Here is a 20,065-nt window from a genome sequence, read left to right as displayed (position 1 = left end):
CTGAAATCATGACACCCAAATCCCTACTTAAGTAATTTGCAATGTTCTATTTTATTTAGTTAAGGGTTTATATATTTCCAACTGATAAAAATATTTTTCCAGTACCAGGTTTTTTTGGTATTAACTATTTATTTAATATTACTATATAATTGTCAAAATAAATAAAAATTTTGAGGTTATCAAAGATCATTAAATGCTTTTGATCTTTTTAAAAATTTTATTTGTTCTTTTTAGTTATATGTGACAGTAGACTATTATTTTGACATATCATACATACATGAGTATAACTTCCCATATTTGTGGTGGACATGATGTGGCAGTAGTGGCTATTTTATTTTTGGTACTGGGGATTGAATCCAGGGGGGCTTAACCACTGAGCGAAGTCCCAAACCCTTTCTAATTTTTGTTTTTTATTTTGAGATAGGGTCTTGCTAAGTTGCTGAGGCTGGCTTTGAACTTGCAAACCTCCTGCCTCCACCTCCTCAATCACAGGGACTACAGGCCAGCCGTTTTTTATTTTTATTTTTTTTATTTTGAGTTAGGACCTTGCTAAACTGCCCAAACTGGCCTCAAATCCTCCTGCTTTAGCCTCCTTAGTTGCTGGGGTTACAGGCATGTACCACCAGGCCTGGCATAATAACATTTAATAAAATTTTGATTTTTCTTTCTCTACTTAGATATCTTCTTTAAATTTTTCCATATCATTTTAAAGGATATGTACTACTTCTGCATTACTCATTAAACAAATTTTTATTCTAATTTGTAATGTTTAGTCCTGAATTTTTATTACTGTTATTTTTAAAATAACTAAACTATTTCATTTCATGACATCCTTTCCTGAGTTCCTTTTTTGGAAGTCTAGTTTCCAAATTAATGAAAATTTTGTTCTTTATGTTTTTTATAATATCACCACTTTTGTGTTTACTCAAAATTGTGATATGGAAATTTCAATATTCTAGAAGTCAAAATATACTAAAACAATTTTTAGTATATACTAAAACAATTTTTAGTAAGCATCTTGATACTATTTTATTTTTTATTTTTATTTTTTTAATTATACATAGGCACAATATCTTTATTTGTTTATTTATTTTTTGTGATGCTGAGGATCAAACCCGGGTCTCATATCTGCGAGGTGAGCACTCTACCACTGAGCCACAACCCCAGCCCCTGACAATATTTTAAAATTAGACATATCTAGACAGCATTTCTTCAAGTTGCTATTACTGTATAATTTGAGTAATCATATATCTTGTATTTATTCAGTAAGTCAAAATCCTACAATTCTCTGCCAGATGTGTAGATTACAGTAAAAGTAATCATGTGAAAAGAATACCCATTTTATGACCAGCTTACTTCTATATTAGTTCCATTATTCCCTCAACTGTTCTTCTGCATGAACTTACATTTGAATTTTACTCAGTCAATATAGTTGACTTCGCTTAATAAATATAGCCAAAAGAAAATGTCACCAACATTTTAATTGAAATATTTAATATTCTGCTTTTATATACACTCCATAGATTTCTTTAAACATTACAAAATCTTCCTTACCTGTGAGGACAAGAGGAACTAACAGAACCATAATTATATTTCTGCATACTTTTACATTTAAAACATGTAATTCTCAGTGCCAAGAAATTCATAATAAAATATAGCTTGGAAAAAATAAGAAATTACCAGAAAATGCAATCAGCTGAAAGTTATTTGATTTCCAGAGGTCAATCTTGTAAAGAAATAAAATAATGTCACAGAATTTGTTTTGGTTGTAATCTTTGAAAATGTGTTTATCATTGCCTTTATATTTTGTAAGATTATTACTATCCCTATTATCATGGCTTTCCCTTAACATTCAGATCAGTTCAACACTATTATAGTTACTACCTTAATGTCCCTAAAGGTCCACAAGGCAAAATCTTTCTTCCCAGGGTGACACTTTGGGAGGTAAAGAATCTTTAAGATATGGGGTCTAATGGGAAGATTTAGGTCTCTGGGGGGGGGGGGCGGGACATGACTTTAAAAGGGATTCTGGGACCCTGGTTTCTTCCTCTTTTTCTTTTTTATTTCTTGGCCAGAGGTGAATGTTGTAGACTCCTAACAATGATTGGTCCTGCCTCAACACAGGCCTAAAAATGAGGTGGCCAACTGATCATGGACCGGAACCTCTGAAACCATAAATCTAAATAAACCTAGTAAGTTGATTATCTCATGTATTTGTTATAGTGACAAAGGATGATTAATAAAAATATGGATCAATTTTTAATACTATTTATTGAACATTATTCATGATAATTTTAAAATATTTTAATACCCAATAGAAGGAAAAAAGAAAATGATAAGTTTTTTCAGAATAACATCAACAGATGGTACTCACATTCTTTTATTTTTATTTTTTGTTTGTTTTTTATTTGGTATCAGGGATTGAACCCAGGAATGCTTAGCCACCAAGCCACATTTCCACGTTCCCAATCCACTTTTACTTATTTTGAGAAAGGGTCTTGCTAAGTTGCTTAGGGACTTCCTACACGGCAAGAGTCTGGCTTTGAACTTTCCCACCCTGCCTCTGCACCCACCCCACTGCGGACCCCCTCCCACTTCAGCCTCTTGAGCCACTGAGCTTACCATGCTTGGTAGTTATAGTCTACAGAGCAGTAATTGATGTGAAATGACAAGGCTATAGCATAAATTATTGTAGAAAGTTTTATAAAACATGAAATATCCTTTCAAAAAAGTAAATATCAACTATTAAGAGGTAAAACTGACAATATGGTATTAATAATGTGTGTATTGTTTTAAAACTTCTGGTAAATATTGAGTACTTAAAACTATATTCAATGAAGAAAAGGATTCACATGCATGTCTTTGGGAAAATAATTCATGGTATTATATAGATATTTCAGGAAAAAATAAGATTCTTGACACTTGATTTATCTTTAAATGTATTAAATTATAACCATGCTTTAAGTTATCACTAGCATTTGTCTTTCAAAATTAGTCCTTAGACAAAGAGACAAAGAGTTAAACTTAAGCATGTGATCACAGGTAAGTTTTGTTTTGTCTTGGGGATACAGTTGATTCATCATTAAATTGAGGGGAATAATGTTCTTTTGGGTCACATTCAGTTTAAAAATGTTAGCCAAAGTAAATAGAAACTTTGAGGGAGGAAAGTTTCTAATGCAATTATTCAATATTCTAGGTAATCAAAGGGAAAAAGATTTAATAATCTTGGTTCTTGAGATTCAGTAATGGAGAAGAAAGAAACAGATTTTTCAAATATGGTACAAATCCTGAGCCTAATGTTTGTTTTATTTTAAGTAGGTCTATAAAATAGAATGGGGGAAGTGAATTGAAAGAAACAAAAATAAGATGTTGAAAATATTTGTAATGCCAGATTGCATAGTATCCAACAAAAAAAAAGAGATAGAGTACTTATTTCAAGTTAAGCTCAATCATAAATACCCTAAATCCACATCTAGCAGATAACTAGAAGTTCATTGTTCTGCTGAGGAAGAAGATAACATCATCCAGAACACGGTTTTTATTCACAATATCCAAACTCAATTCAAATTTATTAGGCATAACAAGAAGGAGGGTCATAAAAATAAACAATAGAAAGAGACACACAGATGATTCAATTATTAAAATGATCTGACAGATCAAAAATATCATGAGTAATGTTTTGAATTAAATGCATAATAAATTAAAGAGCTCCACCAAAAAAAACTGTAATGTATTTTTAAAGGCAAATTACATTTTAAAACTGAAAAAGCCATAACTGAAGTTAAGAATTCAATTGATGATTTTGATAAAGGACTAAAAGAAGAAAAAATTACCAATGTAAGAGAGAGTCAGAATAATATATATACTATGTAACAAAAAAACAAGTGATTAAAAACAATAATGGGGGATAATACACATAAAGTATATGTTGAAAACATTTAACATACATGTACTTTGAGTCAAAGAAGATAGAAAATATGAGTTAAAAGCAATATTTGAAGGCAGACTGCTAAATTTTGTCTCACACTGATAAAACATGTCAACCCACAGATATAAGAAACTTTAAAAAGTGTAAGCAAGATAAAAATAAAGCAAACTAGGCATTAATAATAGAAAAGCTGTTGAAATTTTTAATTAAAAAAGTATAGAAGGTAGCTAGAGAGAGAAAAAAGCACAATATCTAAACAATAAACTTGGTAGCCATATTCTCAAAACACATCTGTGAGCAGGTATAGTGGCACATGCCTGTAATCCTAGTGACTCAACAGACTGGTATTAAAATGTGTGCATTGTACCTAAATAGAATAGTTCTATTCTATTAAGAATCACAAGTTTGAAGCCTGCCTGGGTTTTTTGTTTGTTTGTTTGTTTTGTACCACAGATGGAACCCAAGGACAATTAACCACTGAACCCTTTTTATTTATTTATTTTGAGACAGTTGAGACAGGGTCTTGTTCAGTTGCTCACTAATATCACTAAATTTCAGAGATATTTTGTGTTAAAATAAAAATTAAAAGGGATGGAGGATGTAGTTTAGTTGTACAGTGCCTCTGGATTCAATCTCAACTACAAAGGAAAAGGAGATAGAGAAGAAGTAGTGAAAAAAGAAGAAAAAGGAGAAGGAAGAAGAAAATAGGAGAAGGAGACAACTGTGAAAACAACTACAACTATGGAATGTCATCTTCAAAGTGCTGGAAAATATAACTTCTGATCCATAATTTAATACCCAGCAAAACTATATTTGAAAAGTGATAGTAAAAATAAAGATATCTACACAAACAAAAACTTGGGGATTTCTTCACCAGCAGGTCACTTTAAAATAAATAATTAAAAACTTTTTCAAAAAGAATATAAACCCAGAAAGAAGCCTAAACATAAATTTATGTTAACTGTACAAAACAATGATAATGATGCATTTTGTGTGGATATATGTATAACTAAAAGATATACCAGTTAAAGAAAGTGAGGAACAGATAAATAGAGATACTATTCAAGGCCTTAGCATTGTTTTGACATGGTAAAAGTATTGATTTAATTTAAGTTTTAATAAGACTAGAATGTGGTTTTTTTCAGAATGTGGATTTTAATCTCTAGGAAAATTATGTATGTATGTACATATATCATGTATTTATGTTACATATATATTATATTATTAAAGGTTAACAGGTTTTGACATAAGCAGGATGATGTTTTAGGAATCCCTACACGCTCCACTAACAGATATACCAAGTCAACAACAACAACAAAAAACACAGAACAGTTCCCATTGTGACAAATGTAGAAATGAGGTAAGAGGTAAGAGACTCCTGAACTTCAAATATAAAACTTTGATATTAAAGCTGGTTAAAAAAATTTATGGGACTTTCTCCCCATATTCCTCCCATAGCATGGTGCCACTAAATCAGGAGGAAACACTCAGCTTCCATCTTCTACCTAGGGAAAACTACAAGAAGAGTGAAGCATATATCCCACATTCTGACTTTTCAGCACAATCTGCCCAAGGGGCTGGTTTCTGTCTCACAGGTCTTCTAATACTAAGGGATTCCTGCAAAAATGTCTGAGGGCAGCTGAAAGTAATAAAATCTGAGTGGTGTGTTGGTATTCAGAGGACCTGCAACTCAATAGATAGAAGTTGACAGTTTAGCAGACTCTCCTTCATAAGAAAATGAGGAGAATGGAGTAGGTATCCAATGTTCTGGTTTTTCAGTGGGCATTTCAGATATCTCATTTGAATCAAGGCACTGATAACACAACATATTGTAGATGCCTGGGGACTACTCAGAACAAACAAAAACAAACAAACAAACAAAAGAGGTGAGCAAATACTATGGCTTTAGAGCATTCATGGCATAACAGACAGACACCAAAGTGAACAGAGAATGAGTTACAGACAAAAGAAACCAGTAAATCCCTCTAACTAGGAATTATGCACAAAAATCCAAAGAAGATGTATGCACAGAAGAGGATTCAGAGAACCACAGAATTTCTACCAAGACAATTGGTGAAAGGGAAGTTCAGAAAGACTTGGAAAAGATGACTGTTTTCCAAATAAGGTCATATCAACAGAAGGGAACAGGAAAATATGGCATAATAAAAAGACTTTCAAGAATTTCCAGAATCTAAAGAAATGGAGGGATATGAATTACCTGTCAAAGCATTCAAACTATCATGAAGATGCCAGTGAGCTCCAGAAAATAAAACATAAACAGAAGAGAATTTCAACAGACATAGAATTTTAAAAAACTAAACATGAATTTTAGAGTTGAAAAATACAATAACTGAGTTAGAAAATTCACTAGAGGGATTCAACAGAGGATGTGATCAAAGACAGTAGGTTACCTCATGGAAGGGTCATTTGAAATTACTCAGGCAGGGAGCAAGTTTTTTGAGGGGAAAAAAAGAGTGAAGAAAACCTAAGGGACTTATGGGACACCAAAAGGGGTCCAATATATGCATTATTTTCATCACACTAAAGGAGAAGAGAGAAAAACAGGCAGAAAACTTGTTTATTTCTAGAAATTATGGGTGACAGTTTCCCAATTCAGAGAAGGAATTGAACATTCTTCAAATGGACAGATTCAAGAACCCAACAGCCTTCAGATAGGATGAACCAAAGTAAAATGACACCTGGAAACTAGAATTAAATTGTTGAAAGTCAACAACAAATAGAGGATTTTAAAAGCAGCAAGAGAAAAATAACTAATTATTCAAAAGGAAATACCAAAAAGACTATCAGCAAATTTCTTACCAGAAATCTTGAAGGCTAGAAAAGAGTAAGATATGTTGAAACTACTGAAAGAAAACATTGCCAGACAAGAATACTACATTCAGCAAAACTGTCCTTCAAATATTCAAAAATGAATAAAAGACAAAGGCTATTTCTGATAAACAAAAGCTGAGATTCATCACCACTAGATCTACCTTACAAGAAATGCTAAAAAGAAATTCTTTGAGATAAAATGAAAGGACACTAAACAGTAACATATAAGCATATTAAAGTATCTCACTAATAAAGGTAAATATATAAACAAATACAGAATACTATAATACTATAATGGCAATGCATAAATTGCCTTTAAACCTGGTATAGAAATTAAATACAAACATAAAATACAAATACACAGAATGTTAATTAGTACATAAGTTTAAAAGAGGTAATTTGCGACATCAATAACAAAGATGGGAAGGGAATATGTAAGAGTGGAATTTTTTGTTTTGCAATTGAAGTTAAGATGTTATCAATCTAAAATAGATCACTATAACTATGTTTTACATAAACCCATAATAACTGCAAAGAAAATACATATAGAACATATGCAGAAGAAAACAAGAATGGAATCAAGATGCATCATTACAAAAAATCAACAAAACACCAAAGGAGATAACAAAAAGACAAAATAACTCAAGACAGAAAACAATTAACAAAATGACAAATGAAAGTTGTTCCTTATCAGTAATTTCTTTAAATGTAAATGGATTAAACTCTCTCAATCAAAAGACAGAATAACTGAATGAGGAATAAGTTCCAAATATATCCTGTCTACAAGAGATTAACTTCAGATTTAAGGACTCAGAGCTTGAAAGTTAAAGGATGGAAAAGAGATATTTCATGCAAAGAATAACCAAATGAGTGGGTGTAGCAGTAGTTATTTGGACAAAATAAACTTGAAGTTGAAAATTGTGGCAAGAACAAAAAGAGCTCTTACGTAATCATAAAGGGGTCAATTTGCCTGGATGATATAACAATTTTACGATATATTTCCCCAAATCACAGCACCTTTACAATGAGGTAAACATTGACAGAAATGAAGAAAGACATAGATAGCAACACAATAAAAGTAAGATATTGCAATGCCCCATTCTCCAGGGTAGATCATGTATTAGATCACTGTACAAGTCTTAAGTTTTAAAAGGCTGAAATCATACTATTTCCTGACCACAATGGAATGAAATCAATAGTGGGAGGAAAATTGAAAAAAATCCACAAATCTGTGGAAATTAAACAGCAGACTTTTGAACAACCAGTGGGTCAGACAATAAGTAAATAATGAGATTAGAAAATATATTTTTAAATCAAAAAGAAAACATAACATACAAAAATTTAGAGGATGCAGCAAACACAGTACTAAGAGGGAATTCTATAACAATAAATACCTAAATTAAAAATAAGAAATATCTTAAATTAAAAATCTAATTTTATAACTTAAGGAATTAGATAAAAAGGGACAAACTAAGCCCAAAGAAGATGGAAGAATAATGACTAGAGCATAAATAAATGAGTGATAGAATAGGGACAATAAACAACAACAATGAGTTGATTTTACAAAAAGATGAACAGAATTGACAATCCTTTCACGACATTAAGAAAAATAAACAAAATTAGAAATAAAAGGAGTGGCATTAAGACTGGTACCACAAAAATAAAAAGGGTTATAAGAGACTACTATGAACAATTACATGCTAACAAATTAAATAACCTATAAGAAATTGACGAATTACTAGAAATATAAAACCTGTCAAGACTGAATTATGAATAGCTGAACAAGTCAATAGCAACTGAGAGGTTGAATTAGTATTATAATACACACACACACACAAAAAAAAAATACACACACGTGCTTTACTTGAGAATTTTATCAAATATTTAAGAAATGAACATCAATTCTTCTCAAATTCTTCCAAGAAAAGTAAGAGATGGAAATGCTTCCATCCTCATTTTAGGAGTCAGCAAAAAGTTCAGGAAAACAAAAATTTCCCCCATATCAAAACAATGAAAAACTATTCCAAATGGATTGTAGATTAATATGAACAATAAAATAAAACACAGGAAATAATGTTCGTGACATAAAGAAGGAAAATTTGATAAATTGAACTTAACTAAAATTAAGAATTTTTATTCACTGAAAGAAACAATTAAAAGAATAGAAAGAGGCCATAGAGTAGACTACAAAATAAAGTTTGTGTCCAGAATATTTTTAGTTTTTAAAGATCTAAGAAAAACTAACAGCAAAAGAAAGGAAGCTCCCTAGAAGAAATAAAGGGAAAATTTTAAAAAATGTATAGAAAATAGGTAGGAAATCTAATAGCTAATAAATAAAATAAGATAGAAAAATGTTCAATAATCACATGGAAAGGTGCTACAACTCATTTTTATTTTTATTTATTTAAATAGAGTGTTGGGGGTACAACCCAAGTCCTTACTATGTTTAATATGTTATATGCCACTGAGCTACATTATCAGCTCTCAATCTCACTTCAAATTCAGGAAACACAAAATAAATTCAAGAGAAAAATAAAAAATACATCTAGTAAAATGACTAACATGAAAATAATGTGGCAAATATAGAGATGATAGAGAGCAGCCGAAACCAGGTAAAAACAACTTGGAAAATTTGTTGTCATCTTTTACTAAAGATAAATATGTATTCTGTGATACACTAACCCAACTCTTAGTTAAACACTTAGGAGAAATATATGTAGATGGACATCAAAAATGTACAACATATTTAAGAATAGCATTGTTTAGAGTAGGCATAATCAAACACAAGGCAAGCTCCTCAACTATAGAATAAATAACTCACAGTATATTCATAAAATAATTTTTCAATGGAGTTAAATAAATGACAACTACATAACAGTACAGATGACTTCATAAACATCGATGAGTGATAAATACAAAGAACACACAAACACGGACAAAACATTTTGTGCAGTTCTCCTTAGAGAATTGCAGGAAATATACAATTAACCACAATTTGTTAAATGTGTGTTTACATTTGGGGGACAATAAGCGAAAGTGATTTGGAATGGGTATGTGAGGGGCTTTAAGGAAAGGAGATGACTGATTTTCACTTTCAGAAAATTTAATAGAATTGTTCTATTTCTGTCTGACTATATTTGTGTATGTCTTATAGGTGAAAATAGTAAAACATTTCCTAAATGTTAATTACCATTGAAAATGACAAATACAATCCTTACAATATGTTGGAAATTATAGCTATATGAATGTGTTGAATAATGAAGAATAAAAAGAAAGTAATGTACATGGTCTTCATGTTCTATTTTTTACTTCCTTTTTATTGATTTATTGTTGTTTTGTTGTTGTTGGGTTTTTGTTTTTTGTTTTTTGAGATTGGGTCTCATTATTGCCTGGGCTTGTCTCCGCGGTAACTCCTAGGCTCAAGTGATCCCTCCACCACAGCCTCTCAAATACCTAGCCCACCATCCTGCCTTGGCTTCAGGACATTAGAGTTAAAAGAAACCTATAAACAGAAGTAGAGAAAATTGATAGAGAGAAATTTAATTATGAGAAGTAAAATGATAGTGCAAAAGAGTATGACTATTCAGATTGAACAAAAGGATATTGTAAACTAACCTTTGCCAAGGAATCTCCAGTAGTTTGTGGTTGATCCTCTCTGTCCCTAGAATCAGGTAAACTGGGGCTGAAGGCCATGAGGTCAGTCTTGGGCAGGCCTTCGCCAGAGCACACCCTCTGCCTCCTCTGCTGCGAGTAAGACCAGCTCCCCACCGCGCTGGAGCACACCAACGTGGGCTTCCCAGGTCTACAGGAGCCCTCCGTGGGCACCGCCGAACACCTAAATGCCGTGTACAGCAACAGCGTGAGCACCAACAGGCTGGAAATTGCACAGATGGCAATGATCAGGTACACGTTGACATCCACTAGCGCCGCGTCGCGGCCAGCAGTGCCCGCCAGTGCCCTGGAGGAGGTCTTTGGCACCTGGCCACTCTCCACCAGGGAAACCAGCACTGTGGCGGTGGCGGTCAGCGCCGGTTCACCGTGGTCTTTCACCAGGACCAGCAGGCGCTGGCGTGGCGCGTCTGCTTCATCCAGGGCACGGGTCGTACTGATCTCGCCCGTGTACAAACCCACACGGAATGGGCTGCGCGAGCCACCGGCTAACTGGAGCAGCTCATAAGACAGCCAGGCGTTGTAGCCAGAGTCAGCATCCACTGCACGCACTTTCGTTACCACGTGGCCGGCACCCACTGACCACTGCACCAGTTCATTCAAAGCTCCCCCTGTGTCACCTGTCCCAGGTGCCAGCAGTGTTGGCATGTTGTCGTTCTCATCCAGCACAAACACTTGCAGCGTCACGTTGCTGCCCAGGGGCGGCACACCAGCGTCTCGGGCACTCACCTGAAACTGAAGCAGCTCAATCTCTTCGTGGTCCAGAGGCTGCAGAGCATACACCTTGCCGCTCTCCGCGTGCACTGACACGTAGCTCGACAGCGCACGCTCACCCACACGACGCTCCACCAGAGAGTAGGACACCAGAGCATTCTCCTGCGTGTCTGCGTCATGTGCAGACACCGTGAAGATGTGGCAGCCTGGCGGGTTGTTCTCCTTCACGAACACTGTGTACTCGGGTTGTGCAAAAGCTGGTGCATTGTCGTTCACGTCAGCCACCTCCACGTTCACGCTGGCTGTGGCCCACAGCGAAGGGGAGCCCCCGTCCCTGGCGGTCACCACCAGCTTATAGTCAGATATGGTCTCGCGGTCCAGGGCGCTGTCCAGCACCAACGAATAGTAATTCTTGAAAGTGGATACTAGCTTGAAGGGAACATGTGGCGTCAGGTGACAAGTCACCTGTCCGTTGGCACCTGAGTCACGATCTGACACGCTGATCAGTGCGACAACGGTGCCCAGTGGAGTGTTCTCTCTGATTGGAAGTGATAGGGACTTGAATTCCAAAGTTGGGACATTGTCATTCGTATCTTCTACTTCTACAATAACTCTACAGTGGCCAGAGAGTGGAAGCTGTCCTTTGTCAAAGCCCTCTACAAGAATTTCATAGGATTTGCATTCTTCAAAATCAATATATCCTTTTACGATAATTTGTCCTGTAACTGGGTCTATGTGGAACTTGGATTTCACATTTGGTGAAATATCAGTAGAAAATGAGTAAATAATGTCTCCATTCGAGCCTTCATCTAAATCTGAAGCATTAACTTTGATTACCAAGGTTCCATTTGGAACATTTTCTGGTAATTTCACCGTATAGAGTGTTCGGTCAAAAACTGGAGCATTGTCATTAGCATCCAGTACTGTAATGAGTAACTGGACTGTGCCTGTCAGCTCGGGTTTGCCCCCATCAGTGACAGTGAGTACTAAAAAAATCTCCGGAGTTTCTTCTCGGTCTAAAGATTTCCGTAACAGAAGCCCAAGACCTTTTACCCGTGGGTCATCGGATGGTTTTTCCAAAGAAAAATACTCATTGGGGCTCAGCGAGTAAGTGAGCAGAGCGTTGACTCCGATATCTGCATCCGAGGCGCCCTCTAGTGGTAGCCGAGTATCAAGCGGCTTGGATTCTGCAATGAACAAATTCTTTTGTGTCGCCAGGAACACAGGCGGGTTATCATTGATGTCCTTCACCTCCACTTCCACATGAAAAACCTGCAGCGGTCTGTCCACGATCACCTCCAGGTGGATGCTACACTCCGCGCTCCGCCCGCACAGCTCTTCCCGGTCGATCCGAGAATTCACAAACAAAATGCCATTCTGTAGATTTACCTCCAGAAGGTCCCCGCGGTCCTTGGACACCACCCGGAACAGACGCGGCACCAGCTCCGCGAGCTCCAGCCCCAGATCCTGAGCGATGCGGCCCACGAAGGTGCCGTGTTTGACCTCTTCGGGAATGGAGTACTGGAGTTGGCCACTCCCTGCCTCCCAGATTGCGAGGAGAAGAAAGGAAAGCAGCAGGCGCTGGGATTCCAGGCCACTTCCCCAGGAAAATTCCATGTCAAGCGCTCAGAGCTTTATTATGATTAGGAATCTTGTCTCAAAGTTAGGAAAAATCTGTTTGGTCATTTCCGTGCAGCTGCATCCTCCATTTTTCAAACGCCAGATTGAGGATGCAGCTTCTTTCCAGTAAGAAGAGATATTTTCCCTTTTATTCTTGTTCCTGTCATGTATTTTATGGTAAAGAGCGACATCATGTGGCTTCAAACCGTAAGTACCGATTCCGGAAACCCAAAACTACTATCATTGCCAGGTCTTATTTTATTTAGGGGCTTCTCCGAACACATATCCAATTTTGGGATAACAAGAATACTGAGGTATACATTCTGCACCAAAGAAATTTGATTGTGATTCTTAGTTTTACCACAGAAGTAACTTCTACTACAGTGGAAATCCTTTTTTATACCGATCTTAAGTATTTACAAAGAACCAACTGTAGTTAATGAAAACTTTGAAAATATACAATTGTGAAGTGTTGATAAGGAAAATTCATGATAGTTTCCTTGTATTATTTGGCATTCTAGAGGTTATTATTAATTATGACACCCTGCTTATCCTTGTACTTGCATTACTGGTGTTGAAGCAAAGGGAATGGTACCTGGGAAAATTGGTTCCAAGGACAAAGCCATTGAAAGGTAAATTTGCAAATATTTTTAAGAAGCATTCAAAGACTATCATAATTTCATTGAATATCTTCCTTGAGTCACCTAAGGGTCAAATGCTCAAGGGGGCTTTAACAAGGAAGTAGAAACATAAATATGAAAAATTGTGCTATATATGTGTAATATGAGTTGGAATGCATTCTGCTGTCATATATAACAAATTTGAATAATTTTTTTTAAAAAGAAACTTCTAGTAAATAGCTTGTGCGGTGAAGTATTCCAGATAATGTTATTGACTGTAACTTATTTACCTCCCATAAGCAAGAAGAGTCTTCTAATTTTTACTCTAATGGTTTATAAATACCTGCCTGTTCTCCAATGTCTAAGATGACTACTTAGACCACTACTTTTCCAGTGTCTAAGATTCCTGCTTTCTCCTATTGAACTCATATATTTTAGTCAAACAGGATAATTGGCTACTTTCAATTTTTTTCTTAAAATTCTCCTTTAGGGTTGCGGCTCAGCGGTAGAGCTCTCATCTAGCATGTGAGGTACTGGGTTTGATCCTCAGCACCACATAAAAATAAATAAAGGAATTGTATCCAACTACAGCTAAAACAAATAAAAATAAAAATAAAAAATAGACACTAAACATTAACTAGACATTTAGAACAATAGAAATGGTTTGGTTTTAATTGCCTAATAAAATACATTAATATAAGGTGATCATAAGATTAATCAGGAAATATGATGTCTTAGCGCTCTGTAAACTTTCTAAATAATACAAAAATATTTTCCCTAGGAAATTGACCTAATTAAGATATATTTCAATTTCCATGTGGAAAATGTGGCCTTTAGCTTGATTTTCATGCTCATTTTTTATAGTCATCATCTCTGAATCATCCCCAGTCTTAATGAGCAATTAACTCTTCCCAATACAGTATTATACATTTTTCTAAATAAACAATATAGAAGGAGATAGTGGTAATAGCTATTGTCAAACTTTTTGCTGCTTAAATACTTAAATTCATTTCCTTCATGTTTGCCTAAACAAGAAAATGCCATCTAGTGAAAACAGTTTGGGGGTTCTCCTTCTCCATGAAGAGCTACACTCACACACAAAAAAACAAATTTTAGAATAAAAATAGAAATCAGAGTACTTTCTCTGTTTGGGGACCCAACTTTTGGTTTTTACAAAATGATCATAGATCAAGCACACTGGGAAAAATTGAAAATAATTCAATTCTCAGTCATTTTATTTTAAAAATATTTAAATGTATAGATGAGGAATGCAACAGAATAAAAATATTTATTTGAAATAAATACCTATTCACTATTCACTTTGTATAGCATCAATACATTTCTAAGAAGAAAAAAAAACTAAAAAATTTTCAAAATGTCTTTGTCAAGAGTCTTGTTAGTCAAGAATTTCAAGAAGAAGAAAGTTCAATTTGAAGACCAAAGTCTCATATCCATCAAGGCAAGAACTTTGGATGATCCTATTATTTATAATAGGATGATAATAGAACTAACAAAATAAATATTAAATCAAGGCTTGATGAACAAGTGGCAGCAAAGGATAGTGCTTGAAAATAAAATGGAAGTAGGAAAAGAGAGGAGTGAGGGACATAATTATTTTACATTTTGGACTCTCTGCAATATCTTTGAGCAATTGGTTTCAATTTGTTACTAATTGTACACAAGGGGGCTCTACACTACTACAATCCCAGCCCTTCAATTTTTTTATTTTGTGACATGATCTCACTAAATTGTTGAGGATGGCTTTGAACTTGTAAACTCCTGCCTCTGCCTCCAGAGTCACCAGAATTACAGGAATGCATCACCATGCCCAACTTAAAAATTCTTTTTAAAATAACACTTAAATATGCCACAGAAGAATTAAAATTTCACTTCATATTGATATTTTCATTATTGCTAATAAAAATAATGAAAAAAATGAAGATAAACAAGCATAGCGGTGCATGCCTCTAATCTTAAGAGATTTGCGAGGCTGGAACAGAAAGGCCGAGTGTTCTAGGCCAGCCTGAATGATGCAATGAAAAGAGGTAAAAGATACAGTTATTCTGCAGGAAGCAGTTGGCCACAAGTTAGAGTTGAATTCTGTAAATAATGAAATTCGTCCAAGAAAAAAAAATTATTCGTACCCAGACATTTAGCAATAAAATAATCCTGCTACTGCTCTTATCAACAAAACAAAATAACATTATAAATGTTAATTTCACTGTTTATTTCTTCATTCAAAATTTAGTCATGAAGAATCTGACCATTTTAATCACAAAATCAGCAACTGAAAAATGCTAATTAGTAGAACAGAGTGTAGTGTAATTAACCTTAAACATGTTTTCAAGGGGGTGGAAACACAGAAATTTTTTTTTTAAGAGAACGCTTTGGAAAGAATAATAAATTACTCACTTTGGCAGAGAGATCCATGTCCATAGCCAGTTGCTCCTCTCTATCCTGGTTAACTGGACATGGTGGAAGACTGGGGCTAAAAGCCATGAGGTCGGTCTTGGGTGGGCCCTCTCCAGAGCACATCCTCTGTCGCCTCTGCTGTGAGTACGACCAACTCCCCACCGCGCTGGAGCACACCAGCGTGGGCTTTCCAGGACCACAAGTGTCCTTGTTGGGTTCCGCAGAGCACCGAAACACTGTGTACATCAGCAGGATGAGCACCAACAGGCTGGATACCGCGCAGATGGCGATGATTAGATACACGTTCACATCCACTAGCGCCGCCTCGCGGCCTGCGGCGCCAGTCAAGGCCCTTGAGGCCTTTGGCACCTGGCTGCTTTCCACTAGAGACAGCAACACTGTGGTTGTGGCAGTCAGTGCCGGCTCCCCGTGGTCTTTGACCAGCACCAGCAGACGGTAGTGCTGCGCATCCGATTCATCCAGGGCTCGTGTGGTGCTGATCTCGCCTGTATACAGTCCCACGCGGAATGGGCTTCGTGCACTACCTGCCACCGGTTGCAGCTCGTAGGACAGCCACGCATTGTAGCCAGAGTCAGCGTCCACCGCGCGTATCTTAGTTACAATGTCGCCAGCGCCCAGTGACCGAGACATCAGCTCCCTCACTGTATCCGCTGCGCCACCCACCTGAGGGGCCAGCAGTACTGGCGCATTGTCGTTCTCATCCAGTATGAATACTTGCAGCGTCACGTTACTACCCAGGGGCGGTACGCCAGCGTCGCCGGCACTCACCTGAAACTGCAGCAGCTCAAGTTCTTCATGGTCCAGAGGCTGCAGAGCATACACTTTGCCGCTCTCCGCGTGCACTGACACGAAGCTCGACAGCGCACGCTCACCCACACGACGCTCCACCAGAGAGTAGGACACCAGAGCATTCTCCTGCGCATCTGCGTCATGCGCAGACACCGTGAAGATGTGGCAGCCTGGAGGGTTGTTCTCCTTCACGAACACCGTGTACTCGGGTTGTGCAAAAGCTGGTGCATTGTCGTTCACGTCAGCTACCTCCACGGACACGCTGGCTGTGGCCCACAGCGAAGGGGAGCCCCCGTCCCTGGCGGTCACCACCAGCTTATAATCAGATATGGTCTCGCGGTCCAGGGCGCTGTCCAGCACCAACGAATAGTAATTCTTGAAAGTGGACACTAGCTTGAAGGGAACATGTGGCGTCAGGTGACAAGTCACCTGTCCGTTGGCACCTGAGTCACGATCTGACACGCTGATCAGGGCTATGGCCATGCCAAGTGGAGCATCTTCTAAAACAGGTAACGATAATGATTTGATAACCAACTCAGGAACATTATCATTGGTATCCACAATTTCCACTAGAACCGTGCAGTGATCTGTCATTGGAGGATTTCCTTTGTCTGTCGCCTCTATTTGGATTTCATATGACCTAGTTTCTTCGTAATCTATGTTTCCTTTTACACAGATGTGTCCACTAACCTGATCTAAGTGAAATTTCGACAGAATCTCTGCTGATACATCTGTATTGAAAGAATATTCAATGTCCTTATTTACTCCTTCATCCAAATCAGAGGCGTTAACGATCACTACTAAGGTATCATATGGAGCATTTTCAAATAATCTGACTTTGTAAACCGACCTCTCAAATGCTGGGGCATTGTCATTTACATCCAAGACAGTGATCTTCACTTGAGTGGTGCCAGTGAGTTCTGGTTTCCCGGCATCAACCGCAGATATTAGTAAATGATGATTAGGAGTGTCCTCTCGATTTAAAAGTTTTTTCAATACCAGTCCAAGGGATTTAATTTCCTCATCATTTCTTTTAACGTCCAAAGCAAAATATTCACTGGAATCAAGACTGTAAGTCAACAACGAATTAGTTCCAATATCTGCATCGGATGCGCCCTCTAGCGAAAACCGAGAGCCAAGCTGTCGGGATTCCGAAATAAACAGATTTTTTACTGCCACTGGAAATACTGGCGGGTTGTCGTTAATATCTTTCACCTCCACCTCCACATGGAAAACCTGCAGGGGCCTGTCCACGATCACCTCCAGGTGGATGCTACACTCCGCTCTCCGCCCGCACAGCTCCTCCCGGTCGATCCGAGAATTCACAAACAAAATGCCATTCTGCAGATTTACCTCCAGAAGGTCCCCGCGGTCCTTGGAGGATACCCGGAATAGACGCGGCACCAGCTCCGCCAGCTCCAGCCCCAGGTCCTGAGCGATGCGACCTACAAAGGTGCCGTGTTTTGACTCCTCGGGAACCGAGTAATGGATCTGGCCGCTCCCTGCCTCCCAAGCCTCCAGAAGCAAAAGCCAGAGCAGCAGACGCTGAGTTCCAGGATCTTTTCGCCAGGAAAACACCATTGCCAGCTTCTCCTAAATATTTGGTCCCTCTTACATCAATCCAAAATTAAAAAACAATAATTTGATTTCCTTATTCTTCATTTCTTAAACTCCCACCGTCACCATACTTCAGAGATGGTGAAGAAAGGCTTCAACGTGAACACGTAATACGGGCTGCTTTTGTGGAGAAAGACCTTGTGGTAGACAGCGACATCATGTGGCTAAATATGTAAGTATTAAATATATTTATCTTCTTTTCCTTATATGACCATTGAACTTTCTCAAAATTTTAAATTTCTGTTCAATTATACTTTGAGTACTCACTCAATTATTTGTTTATCAAGCTTTGTCCTTAGAAAGTTTATACTAATTAATCAATTTCAATTATTCCGATTCATAACATACAGTAAGATATCGATTATTTACTGTTAACAATTAACATCTATTGAAAATGTTTCCCATGACAGGCACTGTTATATTTGTCTTAATGGAATCAATCCATTAAATTCTCACAAATATCCTCTCAGAAAGGCATTTTTTATATGAGTAGGATTTTTTCCTTTTATTGGTGCTTTATAGTTACATAATAGTTAGGTTCAATTTGACATAATCATACATACATAAAACTTAATTTGATCCGTTTCAGTCCCCAGTTCTCTCCTTTTACCTCCTCTTTTCCCTTTCCCTATTCCCCTTTCTCTACTCTACTTGTCTACCTTTCTCATTTATTTATTTTTGATTGGTGTTTTATAGGTATACATAAAGGCGGAATTCACTGTGGTATATTTATACATGTACATACTATGATTTTGTTAAGTTTATTCCTCATTTCCTCCCCTTTGCCATCATTCTTCCCTCCCCTTCAGTCTCCTTCTTTTACTTCACTGACTTTCCTTCAATATTTATGATATTCAAACACTCCTTCACTCTTTTTCCCCTTACTTTGCTCTAGCTTCTGTATATAAGAAAGAACATTTGACCCTTGAATTTCTGAGTTTGGTTTATTTCACTTAACATGATGTTCTCAACTTCCAATTTACTGGCAAATGCCATAATTTCATTCTTCTTTGTGACTGAGTAAAACTCTACTGTGCATATATACCACATTTTCTTAATCCATTCACTTATTGATAGGCACCTGGACTGGCTCATTATCTTGGCTATTGTTGACTTGCACAACTATAAATATGGATTTGTCTATCACTATAGTATGCTGATTTTAGTTCTTCTGTATATAGATCAAGGAATGGGATAGTTGGGTAATATGATGGCTTTATTCCTAGTTTTTTGAGACATCTCCATATTGCTTTCCAGAGTAGTAGCAGCAGTTTTCAATCTCACCAAAAGGTATGAGTGTACCTTTTCCCCCACCTTCTTTCCAGAATTTATTATTATTTGTGTTCTTATCAGAAATATATGAATGTGCTTCAGTTTTTACAAATACACAGAAGTTAAATAACTTAAGAATGACTTTAGTAGTGTAAGGGTGGGATGTCAATCTGATTTAAGATGCCATACCTTTAATCACTTAGCCTCTCAGACTACAGTTTATGGAAAAAGCAGAGTTTTTGAGATTTGTGACCATCACAACATAAAAAAGGAAACATTAGTAAAAATGTATGTATACATAAAGTTTGTGTGTGTACATGTGTGTATACACACGTACACACATCATTATGGCAATTATCAATATTCAAAATAGGTTCCCTTATATTTATTAATTCTAGGATATCTGTAAATTACTCCTATGTCCCTTATTCAAGAATTATATTCTTGTTAACTGTCTAACCTGTTATTTAAATAAAGATGTAAGAAATCAGTCTTTTCCAGTGAAGTTGTTTTGTCAGTTTATTTCCTGTTGCAGGACAACAATGTATAATTGGATATTTGTTATACTTGT

General features: G+C 36.7%; 1 protein-coding gene across 4 annotated transcripts in view; it reads right to left on the bottom strand.

The window, feature by feature from the left end:
- LOC101957334 (protocadherin alpha-C2) overlaps positions 1-20,065 on the bottom strand; it is a 213,351-nt gene that overhangs the window by 179,112 nt on the left and 14,174 nt on the right. The window contains exon 1 of one of the 4 annotated variants that reach the window (XM_078046532.1): positions 15,796-18,315. The exons of 2 other annotated variants lie outside the window; for them this stretch is intronic. In XM_078046532.1, the coding sequence (XP_077902658.1) occupies positions 15,796-18,186 (2,391 nt within the window). In that variant the 5' untranslated portion in view covers positions 18,187-18,315. Of the gene's footprint in view, positions 1-10,375; positions 12,876-15,795; positions 18,316-20,065 lie in introns of those variants that run through there. One more of the 4 variants, XM_078046552.1, reaches the window with a different exon arrangement.

This window comes from Ictidomys tridecemlineatus, chromosome 1 (assembly GCF_052094955.1).
Source record: "Ictidomys tridecemlineatus isolate mIctTri1 chromosome 1, mIctTri1.hap1, whole genome shotgun sequence".
Lineage (NCBI taxonomy): Eukaryota > Metazoa > Chordata > Mammalia > Rodentia > Sciuridae > Ictidomys > Ictidomys tridecemlineatus.
Note: the sequence above shows the minus strand (reverse complement) of the source record. Positions and strands in the feature narration are given on the sequence as shown.